Consider the following 17731-nt stretch of genomic DNA (forward strand, 5'->3'; position numbering starts at 1 on the left):
GAATTTATGAGTACTAACATGGCAGGTTATATGTTTACTATGAATATTTCAAAGAGCTGGTAACACTCCTATTTGTCCTACTGAAAGTGCACTAAAAATGCATTGGAAGTACTGTTGTAAAAATAATGGTTCACTTAGAGCAATAAATCTACACTGACAGAGGAGTGTAGTGGTTTGGGGCACTCCTTAATGCACACGTTTGGCAAGAAATGCCATATCTTAATAGAAGGCCTTAATACTTCGGATGTTTGCAAATGAACGTGACTTGGTAATTTATACATCGAGAGAGACCAATCCATCACACAGTGAGCAAAAGCAGATCCAAATAAAAGGTTGCAAAGACTCTCCCTTATATATAAATATTCCAGGACAAAGTTTGGTTCACAAGTCTTTTAACTGATGGCACCATTAGCAACCACGTATGAAAAACCTAAAAACCGCTAGAGGAATAATGAGAGAAGCTTGTGTCAACAGTTCCAAGGGACCAGTGCACACTTCCAGAGCACGCACATTTTGTTTAGCAGCACTGTCTCTTAACCTGAATTATTATTCCCCACTTTTGATGCTGAATATCTCTGAGAAGTTGCAGCCTCATCACTCAGTTCTGCTGCTGTCGGGTGGCTGACATTTTCTAGACTCTCCAAGCAATCAGATAGGAGTCTGAATTAAAGAACCGCATTGTGTTTGTTAGCTGTGCATCATTTCCTGCTTGCAAACCACATAAGACATGATCCTGAGACAAATGAGGACTTCAGGATTACCTTTAGCACCAGAAATGAAACAAAGCAGTGTGCAAATACATGCCCATATATGCACCTATAGCTCCAAAAATAAACATTACTCTTTAGAGAGAGCAGCCACGTGGAATTAGCTTGTTCAAACACGTCTCTATATTCTACACTAATTTAGCAGATAATAAGGTTTGTTTTCCCTAGGTGGTAACTGAAAGTTATTTTGAATATCCAGATTGCCTATTCTGTGGCAAACGCAATATTTAGGATGAGACTACAGCAACATAAATTACAAAGTCTAATATGAACGCACTCAAATTAAATGTATATCAGATATTTACCAAGCATTACACTATATATATATGATATGAACAGAAAATATTAAAGAAAATATAATTGAGCCTCTGTCTTTAAAATTGTGCCATTGCCTACCTTATAAAATGCAACAAGAGAAACACAGAAGGATACTAAGAATTTAAATGGTGTTGATTGCAGATGTTGAATGGCTTGGAGACAGGGAGCAATTACGAGATTTGCATAGAGTAAGTTTTTGTAGCTTGGAAAATACAAGACTGGGGGTGATGTGAAAGAGAGGATAAAGTCATGCAGAGAATAACCACTCTAATGGCTAACCATTTCTCCTGACATAAGGCTTAGGTTGAACCAAACTGAAGTATCACTTTAAAAGAAATAATACTGTAACTCGTAATCACAGTATGACTTTGAATATTGAAAATGTAGTGAAAAATCACTCAGGCACATTCAGAGAAGAAGATCCAACAAAAGTTGCACAAACATGCAGGTACAACTTCCACCAGAGAAGCCCCTGGATGCAAACTGCAGGAAACTGGATGCATGCATTGCATATGTGCTGGTTTTGCACTCTTTCCCTACTCACAATATGACACACAGTCCTGCAGTTTGATCCTGCACAGGATCTGCTCTGGAGGTGTGAGCAGAAGGGCCTCTCCTTGGCTGCAAGTGAGGGTGACGGTACTGCTGTGAACTGGAAGTGGCTGCAGAGTGCAATAGTGAATTTACAAAATCTTCCCAGCCATGCAGAACTGCCCCCCTCGTTTTGCTGCTCATTATTAGAAGTGGATGAGGTAGGTGAGGGTGGGAAGGGGGCCTAATTTGGAAGGGAGAACAGTATGAGAAGCTGGTTGTATCGTGCCAGTCGTTTTTCCATGGAAGGACAAAATATTTCCACTGCTGCCTGGGCGACCTGCCAGGGCTCTACCTCCTCTCCTCAGCCTAGCAATTACACTTGCACAGCACTCCGAAAGAGAAATGCTGTCACATCTTGGAGAACACCTACGATTAGTCATTCAAGGCAGGGTTAAGCTCCCTGATTAACTCTGGGAAGGGAAGCTGAGGGAAGTAACTCCTAAGAGATGACTGTGAGAGAGGCCAGTTCCTAAAACTAAAAATAATATAAAAAAAAAAATAAAAAGGAATAATCACTCACCTCAGGCACTTTCACTCCTTAGCTGCTTATGGATAAAGGATAATATCTTACCAGGATGGAGCCTAATGGCAGCCCTCACAAAATTGGCATCCATCTCAAAGGAGGACTGACCTTCACTGGGTTGACAACTGCCAGATTACCCACCCAAAGGTGTAGTTTATAGAGGTGTAGGTTATTAAAACAGATTATCTTTTATTCCAGAGACGACAAGGTGATTACACTTAGCTTTGTGGACCAAGTGAGTTTAGACTCCCTCGGTATCTTTTTGTATTTTTTATGTTTGTACCTTTTATTTACTTATACAAAGCATTTAAACAAGTACTATTATAAAAGGGTTGTCACAAAAAAATAGTTGATTTGGGAAGAAACTTCTTGCAACACAAGGTTTCATGCCAAAAACATTTTGGATTGTTTGATTATCAAACTGAGTAATATACATGTAGGAACTGGGAGGACGAAAAGCAAGCATATGTTCTTTTGAAGCAATTTGAAAACAGTACCAAGGCTGAAGGTAGGGCACACATTTGAGTTTTAGAAATTAAATTTCATTTTGGTGTAAAAATAATAAGGCTTTTAAAATTGAGAGGCACAAGAGTGTACACTCAATGGAGGGTACAACATTGCCAAGAGTGCAGGATATATAGTAATTAGTGGTATCACTCGGGACACAAGAGCATTTCGGCATTCTAAAATAGAGATCATGTTTCCACATCCCACTGTAATGACTGACATGCTAATGCCTATCTCTCTTTCCTAAGGAAAATCCCAGCGATGCTCATCAGAAGCAGACCGTATATCCTTGTAAGACATTTTTGTTTGCAAGTGACTTGAAAATAACTAATTAGCAACTGGCAATTAGAAATGTGAAACTATTGTAGTTCAACTGAAGGAAAAGAAACAGTAAGTCACACAAGACAAATGATCTTCCAGCAATTGTATGAGCCTCTCATAATAAATCCAATAATACTGGGAAAACAATCTGTGCTTTTTACTGCAGTCCTTCCCTGTCAAGAATCACTTGAAGAATTACAGAGTTCCAAAGTGGCTTTGTTTGAAATGTCACTGACAAGGTAACCTAAAAGAACATTTTACTTCTCATAATTAAACCAGAGTCAAAATTAATCAAACGACAAGAGGAAAAAACTAAACTTCTTTGACAAGTTAAGTACGCAGTATGCAGTTGTAACTAAAATAAAACCCAGAATATGGTAAACAACACAAAAACTGCACTATTTCGCATTATTCTTGCTGGAACTGTATCGATACACTTGAAGTACTCTATATTAAGACTGAAAACATACAGAAGTGAAATCAGTTAAATGGCCCCTTCCCCCCTACTCGTTAATCGTACCTTAATTTGTGCAAAAGGTCTGTCAAAGTTTCCAACATAAAGAAGACCAACATTCTGGGTGAGTAGCCTAAAAAAATGGAAAAAAAAAAAAGTCTTTTAAGATATCACTTTATATCCATGAACTTTTTGCATCCCCATTAGTTGTTCCTGGAGTTCATTATGATAGCAAGAGCTACCTTTGCAAACACGATTACGCAACTCTACTTGAACAAGTACAAGAAGGAAGGACGCATTAAAGATGGATATGCACTGGTAATTTGTGTTTACTGTGAAGAAGCTCTTCAACAAAATAATTTCACAGGCTCCTTTGTGAGGAACGTCACTCAATAAGACACAACAAGAACAGCAGGAATGTACCGTATCTATTTATTGGAGAACTTAGAGACAAAGAGACAGCAAGAGCACAGGCTAATAATAAATACATTCAGCAGGCCTAAGAGTTAACAAAGATTAGGACAAATAGAAGCATGCACAGTATTATAAAGACATCACTAAAAGAAGAGAAATAATGGAGAATCTCTGCTGTGTTGTCTAAGGGCTTCCTAAATACAAAGAGCACTAGATCTGGTTTGTGCTAGTTCTTCTCTTCAACTATAGAGTCCTTACGGGCACTACCAAGATTCAAAGGGGTAGTGGGATAAGTTGACTCGAACGTGGGTGCTTTTTAACAAGAATTACCTTGATTTCTGCAGCTACTGGGCAAGTCAGTGTTACTACTACACCAACTCCCAATACCAGGGGGCCATTAGGAGGCCACTCCTAAGAACAGGAAGACGAGCCCATCACTGAGGGAAGGCGCCCAGCTGAAAGCGTATGAGATCATCGTGCTGTTCAGACTGGACTGCTATTTTCCCCTCACTAAGCAAAGGCAAAAGGTGTCTCTCTTCAATAAAATTTGTATTTTAGGCATGCATATCATGCATATATCTTTAATTCATAGTGAGCTACATGGTTTGTTTGTTTTTCTGCATATAATCTGGTTGTCATTTTCAACTAATTTCTCACCATTCTCAACTCTATTTTTAAAAACAAAAGGAAATATAAACGTAGATGACAGTGACTTGTTCTTTTGACCTTCAATCCACACAATGAACACGTCTTAGCATGATTTTGATTCTTCCCAGTTCTGAAACTGATACGCTTGACCTTAAAACTGGTTCACTAACAGTGGGAATTGGTGGAACTCAGCAAAATGGCAAAGTCGAAACACTCAAGTATATAAAACAGATTGCAAGACGTGGTGTCAAGCCGTGTATCATCTTCAAAATCCTTTTGTAATTAGATACTGTATACAAAAATATCCTGGGTATTGACGGAAATACCCAAAGGAAGGAAAGACTAGTGAGGATCAGAGCAAATCAGTCATACCATGGACAGGTAAGCGACCTTCTCACTTTGCCCATTAGTGCGCCTGCTCTGGAAGCCCTGTACTGTTTTGCAATGGTTCTGCAGTATTGACATACAGAAGCCAGGATGAGCATGTCAAATTCATTTTCACTCACAATAAGTTAAATTCATTTAGAACACAGGTCTCTGGAGTTGAAAAAGCCACTGTATTGATCAAATCTTCTCCTAGGAGTATAAAGGAAATTCAGAAAATATTTAAGGTTTCTCTAAATGAAAAGAAACATGTGAAGTAATCAGTGAAAAAGGTTAAAAAGAGAATCCATAGAAAGGATTTGGGGTATGCCACCATATAAGAGGCAACTAAATGCAACAAAGTATTCTTAAAAAAAAATAAATAAATTATGTGTAGTTTTGTTAAGGCAAAGAAAGAAAACAAGCCAACAAATGACGCCAATTACACTTCTAGTACGGGACCAAAAAAAGAGAAGTGATATACAGTGTGATTCTTCTCACGTGGTTATTCTTTATGTTGTTTTCTGTACTGGAAAGAAATGACAGATCATTATAAATTTGAGTCTTTATATGGCTTTATTTAAAGGTAATGAACAGCTAGGGAACCTTAAAACTGGTCTTTTCTGAATACAACATAGCTGTCCCTACTTAAATTGCCATCCCCTGGTGTACATCCAAAGCCAGCAAACACACTGCAAAGATTGCCTTCCTTTTATGACCGATAATGACACAGAAGTACAAGCTTATTACTATTTATTCACCTTTTACCACCTCAGTGGAAATGTGTTTCACTTAAAAAAAATTTGATCTGTATTCACAAGTCACTTCAAAATTCAATGCGATGTTGGGAAATTTTTAGGGAAGTGCAAGTTACTTGTATCTCACTTAAATGAAAGGACACATTCTTCAGTTTTCACAATTCCTCTCGAGTTCTGCAGTTCGGAGTCATAACCACAAAGCCAGTCCGTCTTCCATACCATAAGTACTCATGGTTGAAACGAGCATCCCAAAATGAACACAACTTCATGTCCTGAAATATTCCCCCCTGCCCCAAACAGCCTGAGCAATCAACACATTCCAAGCCTCATGACTAGTATAAACACTTTTAGGGTCATTATGCCAATGCCTTCTCAAAACCAGAGCTGTTTCTTATCTAATTTCTCATTTTCACAGTTCTGCTCTCCAAACCACATCAGCGGTCCCCAAGCCCAGCACTGCCAACAGCTGGACTTCACTGTCTGAGATCAATACCAGCCTAGGAAACCATTGCACTGGTTTCACAGTCCAATGATCAGATTTGGACTTCACATTCAAATAATTGCCTTAAAATTACAAGAAATAATCAAAAAAGCAAATGTCTACAGGCACTTCAGTACATACACGGACTTTTACTTTAAAATATGCAGCAATATACAAAGTTGCCTAAACTAATCATATTAATTTACAGATTGCAGTGTATTTTATTTGCAGTATATTCTGTTCAATACATTATCAATACAGTGTTTTGGGTTTTTTTTTTTGGTAAGTAATAATAAAATAGAACAAAAGTATGAAATGTCATTCCAAACAGCAGCGGTTCTTTCAGATGTGCTGTCCATACAGAGAATTACAGTCCCTGTCCTCCCGTCCCATATACCAAATTGAGCAACCATCCATCCAGACATGCCTATTAGGGCTGTATAAAAACACCAGAAAAAAAAAAAAAAAAGTATGGGGACCATTTCTGACTTTTGGCAAAATAATGCCAAGGTCACACAGGGCTTTCCAGTACCAAGAAAACGCTGTCGTATAGTTACCACCAAGCGACCTGTTTTCTGCCTTCAAAATCCGAGATTTGGCCTCTTCTGTGACCCAAAGCATGGCTGCGTTTTGAAAACCCCAGCTGTAGGAGCCAGGCTTCATGTGCCCATGAAGGATGCTGACTGCAGGATCAGTCAGGAGTGAGTGTGGTAGGACACAGAGATAGAAAAGAGTGGTGGCAACAGTGATGTGAGGGGGTGAATACAAACAAGTAGAAAACAGGATTAAGGGCTGGGTGAAAGGAAACTGGGAATAAGGAGGAGTGAGACAGCAGGGAATCTGGAACAAAAGAGTGAGTGGACTGTCTGAATCCTAGTGCTGCTGTGCGGAGCGTGGGCTTCCAGAAAGGGGCATGCAGAGCAATGCAGGAGCAGGGGTGGAGCCAGGAGCCGCTACCTCTCACAGGAGCAAGTTACTGCAGGTGAGCCGAACGCGGTAACTTGCTCCTGTGCGAGGCAGCAGCTCCTGTGCTTGCTCTGCTGCGAGACCCGTGGGGCATCGTGCGGGGACACAGGGGCAGTGCCGAGACTCGCAGCTCTAGCACAGAGGGCGGGCAGGCCGGGGACATGGAGAGCACGGAGAGAAAAAACCCAACGCGCGCGGCAGAGGGGCTGAGAGGAGGTAAGGTACATGGCATCAGGGAGGTGGAAATGCCACAGTGAGACACGAGCAGGCAGATGGGCCTGAGACATCTGTTTTTTCAAGATGAAAAGCTGCATGAAATAAAGCAGCAGGAGGCATGCAGAACTGCCTACAGCTACGCTCCGGTTATTAACTACCCGTCTGAAACAGGAGATGCAACTTCTCCCTTGATTTTCCTCAGTAACGTTCATCAAAATCCAACTTATGACAATCTATCAAATGGTATCTTGCAGGATCTGTATCAGGCGATCCTAAAATGTATCTTGACAGCCATCGTGGTTGATGAATAGTTCAATACTTCACATAACTCACTGGATCCTGTACTGCTTCTGTACTGCTGGTTTTATCCTTGACTGTTGTCTGCTTTTCCACTGTCTTGCAACCACCTGGAACACCCTTGGTGTCTGCATGGAAGGAATTTCACCCTAGTAGATACTATTAAACAAAAATAGCATTGATTTCATTGATTAACAGGATTAAGATACATGCTCTAATTCCATTTTACAGTCAGAAGCAGTTACAGGTGGCTAAAATGGGACTGAGGATCTGATCTAACCACTTCATCATGCACATGCTGCCAAAAGACATTTGCAGTCTTCACAGAGGTTGCTGGTGAAAAGGTTTCAGTCCTGAGAAGCTGTGTACCAAGCATGGACTGGGTGTGAAACAAAACTGAATGAAAAAAAGCGATCCTGGCGCTCAGCAGTGCTACTGACCCTTGAGCACAGCCATACCTCTACTGCTAAGAGTATCTCTGCATATGCATTAGTGAATGATTAAGGCTGGAATGAGAAAAAGAAAAAAAAAAAAGATGTTTAAAATGTAAATTAGACAGTCAGATAAAATTTTAGGAAAATCAATGTGACCACTCTCTCATGCTAAACTCCCACACTTAAAATAACTATGGAGAAGGGATTAATATTAGTTATTACCTGACCAATTTTACATTTTAAAATATACCTTCTCTCTGATAAGCACATACAAAGAATTTCATTGTTATGCTCTACGTATGCTTTTAACTATCTGTAAAAATCTCTCCTGATACATTGTCACATTTTAGGCAGAAATGACTGTTTTGAGTTAAAAACACAAATGAACAACTGCCCTGAGAGCAGAAGCAACCCTTTGTGAGTTCAATAACTACACTTCCCAAAAGTATTTGAATGGCTTTGACGCATACCTTCGAAGATAAAAGTAACTTTTATACGTAATTTTACAAATTTTGTATTCCATTATACAAACTAATTATTTCAGAGCTATGACTAGAGCACAAATAAAGCACCAGGGCACAGAAGAACAGCTGTCATATCCACACAATCTTGCTGATGTCTTCTTAATAATACAATAAGTATACTACATTTATCCTGTGTTCACTTAAACTGCGAGGGACAACAGCACACTGTGCTGCAGTATCTTAACCACAAAAAAGAAACAGCTTCTTAGTCTCCTGAACTATATTTTTGTATTCTACTACAGCAACATTACAATTATAGTTTGCTTCTTGTTCAAGCCAATCATTCCCTATTGCTTTTCAACTCTTAGGATGTATTTCCTTGGAGCATCAAACTCAAGGAAAATGCAACAAAAAAATCAGAAAACCATGAAAAGGGAATTATAAAAATTGATACTCTGAAGAATTAATGTTTTTTTCAAGTTGAATAAAGTTAATTATTTTATTAATTTGTCTCAAAGGCTGGTGCAACAGTAACAGAGTGAAAACATGAAATTTTGGTTTTATAAAATAGAGAAGTTTTTATAACAGGATCCTATAAAAATATGAAAAAAATCTGTGTAGATAAGCTTTTGAATTTAATCTGACAGGCATATATGGTTAGCAAACAATGTGCAATTTTGCTTGAGTGCCATTGAGAGTACGGCTCTCCATATACGTATTGAGAGTTTACATTTATTCAGCAGTGAATCCTTTGTGTTGAATATCGACAATGGAAATGCGGGGATTTCACGTATAAGACGGAAGAGATTTTCCCTGCATTCAACGGTGTATTTATCAAACCGTTTTTTTAGGCAGTGGAAATATTATGACAATTTTTTTACTCATCAGTCATGCACGAAAAATAAAATGTTGATGGACAAATATATGCTATTCTAGTGTAATCATCATGGTAAAGAACAGGCAAAAGATTGTATATTTGATTTAGGACATTTTCCCTCAAATTATGAGCACATACTGAAAAAAAATAGATGAGGTGACTACAAAAAGCCATTAAGCAGAGCTGGTTATATAGAAGAGATGCAAAAGGAATGTGTTTGAACTTGGAAAGTAAAAAGCTTGGGAATGGATGAGAAATGTTAAAAGAATAGACTGTAAACAATTTTACAATGTTAAAATCATCTTTGCAGTAAAATGCCCCAGGTAATTTAAGCAAAACCTTTCCATTCCATGAATTCTGAATTTGCAGAATATCCCACGCCAAGTTAATGGTGACAGCAATTAGCATTGAATTGCATTCTAAGTAATATTCATGGAGAAGGAAATGCAGCGGGCAGCACAAGCTACAGAACTGAATTCACCACCCTCAGCCTTCCCCACTACGGTATTCCAACGGCGTAGGCTATTAGTTGTATTAATACCCATGCTGCTTTCTGAAACACACACAACTTGGGCAAAAATATCGGGGTTACATGCTAACTGCCCTCCACAGGAAAAGCTCCCATGCTTCCTACTTGAAAGGCTTCGCTGAATTACATCACTCCTACAGTAAATCACTGTCTGTCATTAAGTATTGATAGCAGGAATCTAGCAAGTAACTGATCCTTGAAAGACATGCTGCCACTGAATAACCTCACCACGGCTATGTGCCAAACCCAATAAAAATGACATTTAAAGAGCTCCAAACTGCAAAACAAAAGGACCTCGTATTTGAGGCAATGGTCTTGAAGTGGTTTGGGATCGAGATCAAAAAGAATAAAAGTGACTGGTATCAAGGTTTACTTTGACTTAGGAGAGTTTAATCAACATTATTCTTGCTCGAGTTTTTGGCTTTTTATTTTTTTTTATTATTATTATTTTGTTTTGTTTGAGGGGAAAGATTATACATGAATGCAGAGATGGAGATTTTCAAAAAACATCCTTGTACTTATAAATTTAACCGTACCATTAGATGTTTCCAAAAGGACTTTCTTTTGTTTGCTGCATTTATGCCTGGTGCTGATAATATTTTAAAGTTTGTCCAGGCTTTGCCTTGCAAGCAAATCACATAAAGAAGCATTTTGACTCCATTTACATACAAGTTATCCATAAAAAGTAGAAAGGACAAGTAAATAGAAACAAAAAGTACCCATTAAATAATCACGGCCATTCCTCCACCAATGGAATATTATTCCCTGTAGTATAATGAGCAATTTGGCCAGGCTGGCCATAAATTATCTGAAAAATGAGGCTGCCTGCCTTATCCTTTGGGAGATTATTACATAGTCTGAGAGATTTCACTATTAGAATCTATTTCTGATAGTAAACCTCAATTTTTCTTTTCTGAATATCATCCCTCTCATCTCACTGAAATACAGGACAGCAGTTAGGAACTATTTCCAACTTGCTGGAAGACTTCCTGACATGAGCTGTGCAGCAGCTCTCCCCACATTTATCCACATCTTGCGAAACAAGAGCTGGCACGTACCCAGCAGTGGATTCACTGCAACTCTGTAAATCCACCTTCTAGGTTATCCCATAAGGTCCTTACAGCTTGGCCATCTTTTAAAACAACAAAACCCACAAAGCTTGCAGATTCAACACAAAGAATTAAGTTAAAAATTGACGCCATAATGCTAAACGTTACAATAGGAGATTTCCATAAAATAAGGCATCTAACTACAGACTTTCCAAAGTCAAAATAAAGACATTTTAATTGTCTCCACAGCTAGTTAAGAATAATGGACTCCTAATCCTAATATACTAAACTCCTAATATCAAATAAGATAAAGAAGAAATAAATGAGATAGTGGTGACAAAATCTCAAGTATATCCAAGTACAAATCCTATAAAAATTCAAGAGATTCACTTGATCTATGGAAATAGAAGGAATAACTAAGGAAGATGGGGGCACTGTGGAAAGCTAGCCGATTTGTTTGTCCTACTGAAAAACAAAAACCTAGTCAGAAACTATTTTTTTTTTTAAGTTACCTAAATGAAATGCCTGCAGAAATAGAGGTACTAAAAGAAAAGCTCTGGGGATGATTTCTGGGAATAATTATTTGATAATCAAAGTGAAATAAACCACCAAACCCAGATTTAATATATCCAAGATTCTTAAATCCACGTTTCTTAATAGGTAGGGTCTGAATTGCTAGTAACAAATAGGCAAATAAATATAAATCTTTAACATCTAAATAGGCTAATTTCTGCAAACTTCTTGGAGTCCTGCCCTTTAGCTCAGCATCGTTCAGCATGCCCACCTTGGCCATGTGTGGCTGCACTACTTACGGGGTTGCGCATCCCTTGCACTCACACTGTGGCTGCATCTGCTTCTCTTTTGATCGTCTTAATGAAAGAGCACTTAAAAAGGAGTGAGGGGACAGGAGAGGCACCACACTGACATAATCGATTCAGACTGCCAAAAGGCTTCTGCTACAGTCTCCCACAGTAATATACTTTAAAAAAAAATAATAATAATAAAACTAGGCAGTAAGTACTTTTATGTGGAAAAGGCTACTTACTATTATGGATCAAGCCTTGATTAAGGGACTGGAAAGGCAGAATAAACGGTCAGTTTTCATCTTGGCAAAGGCCAAGGAACTATGCAATTTCTGTAACAGACTGTTTAGTATATTTATTAGTGACGTGAAAGAGTCATGGACAGAGAAAGTCTGCTGATGAAGCAAGTTACAGAGCAAAGGCAGGCAACTTTAGCTAGATTGCAAAGTTCATCACGTTGAGAGGAGGCTGATACCATATTTACAATCACCCATACCACCTTAACATTACTTTCCTCTGCAGTGAAAGATAGGTGCTCCTGCACATATGACTTCGGGAATTAAATTAGCATTAATTAAGGAATGTATTTTAATGTGTGTGAACCTGGCAACTAGAACTGTCATTTCCAAACACTCAAAGGCTCAATTCTGAAGCCCAATGAACTTTCTTTTCATGTAAGGTTTTGTCATTTATTTGTCTTTGGTCTATTTTTAACACATTAAAATAAGTAAAATAAAAACTGATATCCTGCACAACTATTCTAAATCATTCGAGCAGAGCTGGAAATCAAATTCTTCAGCAATTTTAACACAGGGTGTTACTGCTGAAAAGACCACAACAAAATATTGGCAAGAAAGCTGTGATGGGCTGGTCTCATCTGGCTGTTGTCTCTCCCACTCTGCCCTTCATTTGTCAGAGCAGCTGCTCCAACAGATTCCTGGTTTTCCCAGTGCCCTGCATGCTGCACCAGTGGTGGCATGACCCCGTGGCACTGCCAGACTTGGGCAGCCAACACTTCCAAGCAGAACAACCAGACCTTTCTGCAGGTTGTCCGAAGTCAGGGAGAACTCTGCAGTAAGGAAAAGGCACTTACAGATTGCAGGGAGGTGACGCAATCATGTACCAAGAAGCTGATGGATTATGGATGCAAAAGTTTGTCAGACAACAAATTGTAAACCACTCTAAAGAAAAGCATAAGGTATCCTAAATAAATTAGTTGGCAGCAATATCTTTTTGATAATGCAGTGAAAAACAGAGATTGATCAGGTGATCTGTATTTCATTTCTCAGAAGAAAAGAGGAAGGAGTAATTGAATTATGCCAAATGAGGGAGAATTCAAACCCAATAAATACTTAATCACAAGACACATCATTAGATGGGAGCTCATTGACACTGCCTTGGTGTGAAAGAGTACTGAACACGTGGACGTATAATAAAATAATCTAGGAGGCTGACAGTTCCTCTTTAAGAAAAAAAATCAGTAAAGAACAAAAATCAATTGTCTACGTGGATCACGGACATGTGTATTATGACAATTCCCACCTTCCTACTAAAGATGCTCCAGGGGAAGGCATCACAAATGTGCACTGCCAGACCAGTCTAAGTGATTTATTTTTCTTCCTGTTTCCCCACATCACTCTAATGATTTATTCAAAATACTTTATTAATCAATCATGCCCAACCACAGAAATGCCTGAACTACAATCTACAAACCATTTAGGTATAAGTTCAAGCAGGACTATGCAGACCACAACCCCAAAGAGAAGCACAAGAAGCACAAAGAATTTGTTGCTTAGATGCAGGTGTGAGACACACACAGCCACCATCTACACAGGCACAAGTGCCACTGGCAGCGTGCAGAAAATCCCGTATGTTATGAAGATACCTACCACCCAAAATAAGGTGGGAAGGCTGTCAGGAACTCTGCTGAATGTTTCCCTCTCACTTCTGAAACTGCATGGAAGGTGTAAAACTTCGCTCCTTTGTTCACTATGAAGTCCCAACACGCATTACTTAAATGAGTTTATGAACTCCTCCTCTTTTACAGAAATTCTTCAGATAATAAGAAGACTTCATTCAGCACTCCCAAGTAATTAAGAAACACAGATGAAGTGTTTTCCTGGCTGTGACACAAGAAAGGACTCTCCAACAGCAACTACCAATGCTGTAATATTGAGTTTGCACTCTAGAAGGCATCTCCACAAAGCTGGCCTGTTGTGCTGGTATACCATCCTGCTCAAAAATTAGTATCCTTACCTCTGAGGCTGCTTTCTCTGTAAGGGAAACCACTGCTCTGCTGTCAGTGCTCTGCCTCACTCCAGAAGTGCCCCATCTCCTCCTGTCCCCCATCTCCCCATTTCTTTTCTTCCTTTACTTCTGACTTTAACAGCCAGCAACTCCCCTAACCCACTGCCCCCTTGGTTTTGTTTTGCTTTTTAAGAGGCCTACATCCTTCCAGTACACTGCGTGTACTTCTCCTTTCCCCATCTTTAGCACCTTTTATCCCACGATTCCCAAATTAAGAGGCGAGGCGTGCTTCCCATGGAGCTCCCAGATGGGAGTGGGAATGCAGGGGGAAGATGGCAGCTTGGGCCATGCTAGGAAAGGGAGGGCTGCCAGCCAGAGGATTAGGGACAAGAAACCTCCTGAGATGCCTCTGCTGACACACAGCACTGCCTTCAGCTCCCAGGCTGAGACCTCTGGTCCAGTTTCTGGGCACCCCCAGTCTCCACAGAAACATAAACCAGAGGCAGCTCAGCTACTAAAACCCCATGTGGTATGACCTAGGCTCGCTTCTTCCCAGGCTCCTGAGGTACAGTCACATTTGAGGTCCCCACCCCAGCACCACAAGATGTCTGACACCGCCAGATCCAGCTGCTGGCCTGTGCGTGGGCCAAGGCAGGGGCCCAGGACACAGCACCATGTTCCTTCTCCTTGCAGCCAAAGCGTGTGTAGAAGGGGATGCCTTGGGGGAGAAGACACAGGCCTCAACAGGCCATCTCCAAGGCCCTCTTCCCACCACACACGTTGCCATTTTATATTTCCAAACCAAGTGACAAACTGTAAGTCACTCAAAATCCCTACACAGCAGATAGAGATGAAGAGTCAAAAGCAAGCAAGACCATGCTTAAAGGTTATTGCAGCAAATTTACAACAAAGATGAACACAGAAAGATACAATCAAAGCCAAGAAAGCATTTGACAGACAGATACTTTTACAGATTTTTGGTCTAATACAGCCAGTTTGTAAGCATCTTGTATACTATCAGTATTTCCAGACACTTCCACTTCAAGGCCTTTTAAAAATATGTTTTTTACTTAAAATGGTTAACCTACATGTGACATGCTCTCTAAAAAGTCCAAGAAGCTGAGGGCTGGGTGATGAGCAACTTGTAGAAATATATCTTTCTTATAAGCACTAAGAAAAAATGATTGAATTCTTCATAAAAATTGCTGTATTATTATTACAGAAAGAGAGCATCTTTTCATTTACTGTCCTGAATTATGAATTTTATTATGTGGGGCACAAGTGAAAGAGCAATTATGACTAAATGCTAACTGCACAGGACAAAAAATTAGTTACTTCCAGTCCCTGGCTGACAACGAGTGATTTAGCTGCTATCAGGATGACAGCCCATCTCTTCTTTCATCTATATCTGCGAAGATTTATGTAACATGAATTATTAAGGTGTTAATTAACAAATGTACAGTAAAGGAGGGTGCTTTTTTTTTTTTTTTCCTTCCTCCAAGACATCATTTTTACTGCAAGCAATCTTGCATGTCCTTTTGGTCTATATTTTATCTTCGCCAGAAAAAGCCTGCTAGAAGACCAGCGCAACGTTCTTCAGTGTGCTTTGATTTTCCAAGTAGATGATACTCAAGGCAGGATTATAAGCTACTTGTATGGATAGAGAGCTTTTTTAGGTAATACAGTTAACTGCAAAGTACTGCAGAAAGAAATCCTTCATTATAAATGAACAATGACCTTAATTCAGGTCTGATTTAAGGTAAGATGCAGTCTCTAGGAAGACTAACTGATATAGCTGGGAAGAACAAGGAATAGAGCATGCAAATTTTCAAGTCTGAAGAACAGCTTTTACGTCTCAAAATTTGGCTATTTTTCAAACATATCAGCATAATAAAAGCTATTAACGCTTCCTATATACCCAGTCTTACCTCCATCTTCAGACCATAAGCAAGAGAAACATATAAATCAGTATACACGAATGTAATTTCAGTTATTGCTTGGACATCCTGTGTATTTTATCCAGGACTTTAATCCATTGAATAAGAACTGAGAATAAATAAATAAAAAATGATCACTTGTACTGGGAAACCAACTCTGAAGACTTGCATGCAAATTTGGGTGAGAGGAGGAAAGGAGAATAAATAAAACTTCAGCAGTAACACAAAATTGAGTGTATATGGCAACAGTACCACAGAAAAAAAGATGGAAAGGGGGAAACTTTTAGAGCACATATGCCCATAACAGATTATGGGAAACACATTTTAACTCATCTCTGCTGTCAAGTTCCGTAACAGGTAGACACCCAACAACAAAGTGTCTTATATATACTTTTACCACCTGATTTCCTATGAGAAATAAAATTTAGGAGTGGTAGGAGTTATTATTCCATTTACCCAGTTACTCCAAGTCTGTTAACTGGACCTGCCTGTTCCAGCACAAGTAACGCACTGCCCCTGGGGTCGACTCACTTTGGAGGAATTCCACTTCTTTGGAATGCTGGGCTGCAACCTTAACACTCCTCTGGATATGTTTTAAATACACAGGCCAGTGGCAATGGCATTACTTTGATATTGCCTACAATTCTACATTTTTTTGGCTAACATATTTGATTTCACACTCAGAATATCACTTTAATTTTTCACATCCAGCACTTGCACAGGAAGACTCATCTGTGATTTGACATAAAATGTGCAGAAAAAAATAACTCTAGGTTTGCTATATGAGCACACACTTATTTTCTTGAACCAGTAAAAGAACATCTACAAGACAAAAATTAGTTTAAATGCTTCAAAATTAAGTTTTAATTGTTCTTTCAGATAAATTCTTTACCTATTTGAAAATTAAATATGCCATTCTCTTCTTTGAAGCTACTTCCAACACCACCTTGTTATTATGGCCAGGAAAACTTACTATTAGAAAGCAAACAGTCACTTCATTTGAACATAAATCACTCAGGGCAATGATAGAAAGCAATTATCGTATTTGAAATTTGAAAATGAGAAGGAAGAAAAGGAGAATCACTTTCCTCGGGACCAGAATATAGGAAGAGACAAGCAAGGGAATTCACGTTCATAAAGATATTCTGAAGATGCCCAGCCTAAAGATGTCTGAATGAGGAAAGAGGGTGCAAAACCACATACTAGGGAGCTTGAGTGAGTTGCAAAATTCCTTCTTATCCAACTTTCTCAAGCTTGAATACATGGCACAAACAGATGTTCTGCAATTGTCCCAATATCCCAGCCAGTTCTGTAGATCCAAGTTCGTCTCAGTTTTCAATGCAGTTAAAACAATGTTTTTTCTCCTCAATACAGCTTATCATTTCTCCATTTACCAGTTTTAAATATAATCCACTTTTGAATAAGTTTGTCAGTAGCGTCTTATATAAAAGGCTCGTATGCATCTTCTACAGAACCTCGGAACTCACATTGCTGGTTTTGTTTTTAAAGTACAGAAAGCTTGTGGCTACCAGTAAAAAGGCTGCTGTGAAATAGTAAATACCAGTAAGTATTTTAAATGAATCATTTAAAAATGAGGATGAAGAGAAAAGCATTACAGAATTAATAACTTGAAGGTGTCTCCAGTCTACTTCGTTCTCCAGCTCATCCTTTCTCACTGCTAATACATTCCCTAACTCCTGCATCTTTGCAGGCCTCCTTGGCAATTAAATTCAGGATGAAGATTTATCAAACGAACATACAAAG

General features: G+C 39.0%; 1 protein-coding gene across 2 annotated transcripts in view; it reads right to left on the reverse strand.

Annotated features, from left to right (window-relative positions):
• Window positions 1-17731, reverse strand: part of RNGTT (RNA guanylyltransferase and 5'-phosphatase) — a 180506-nt gene that overhangs the window by 29914 nt on the left and 132861 nt on the right. For both annotated transcript variants that reach the window (XM_082756487.1, XM_082756486.1), the window contains exon 14: window positions 3551-3617. In XM_082756487.1, the coding sequence (XP_082612613.1) occupies window positions 3551-3617 (67 nt within the window). The remainder of the gene's footprint in view (window positions 1-3550; window positions 3618-17731) is intronic.

The sequence above is a fragment of the Aythya marila genome (genome assembly GCF_965140915.1).
Source record: "Aythya marila genome assembly, chromosome: 3".
NCBI classification, from domain to species: Eukaryota; Metazoa; Chordata; class Aves; order Anseriformes; family Anatidae; genus Aythya; species Aythya marila.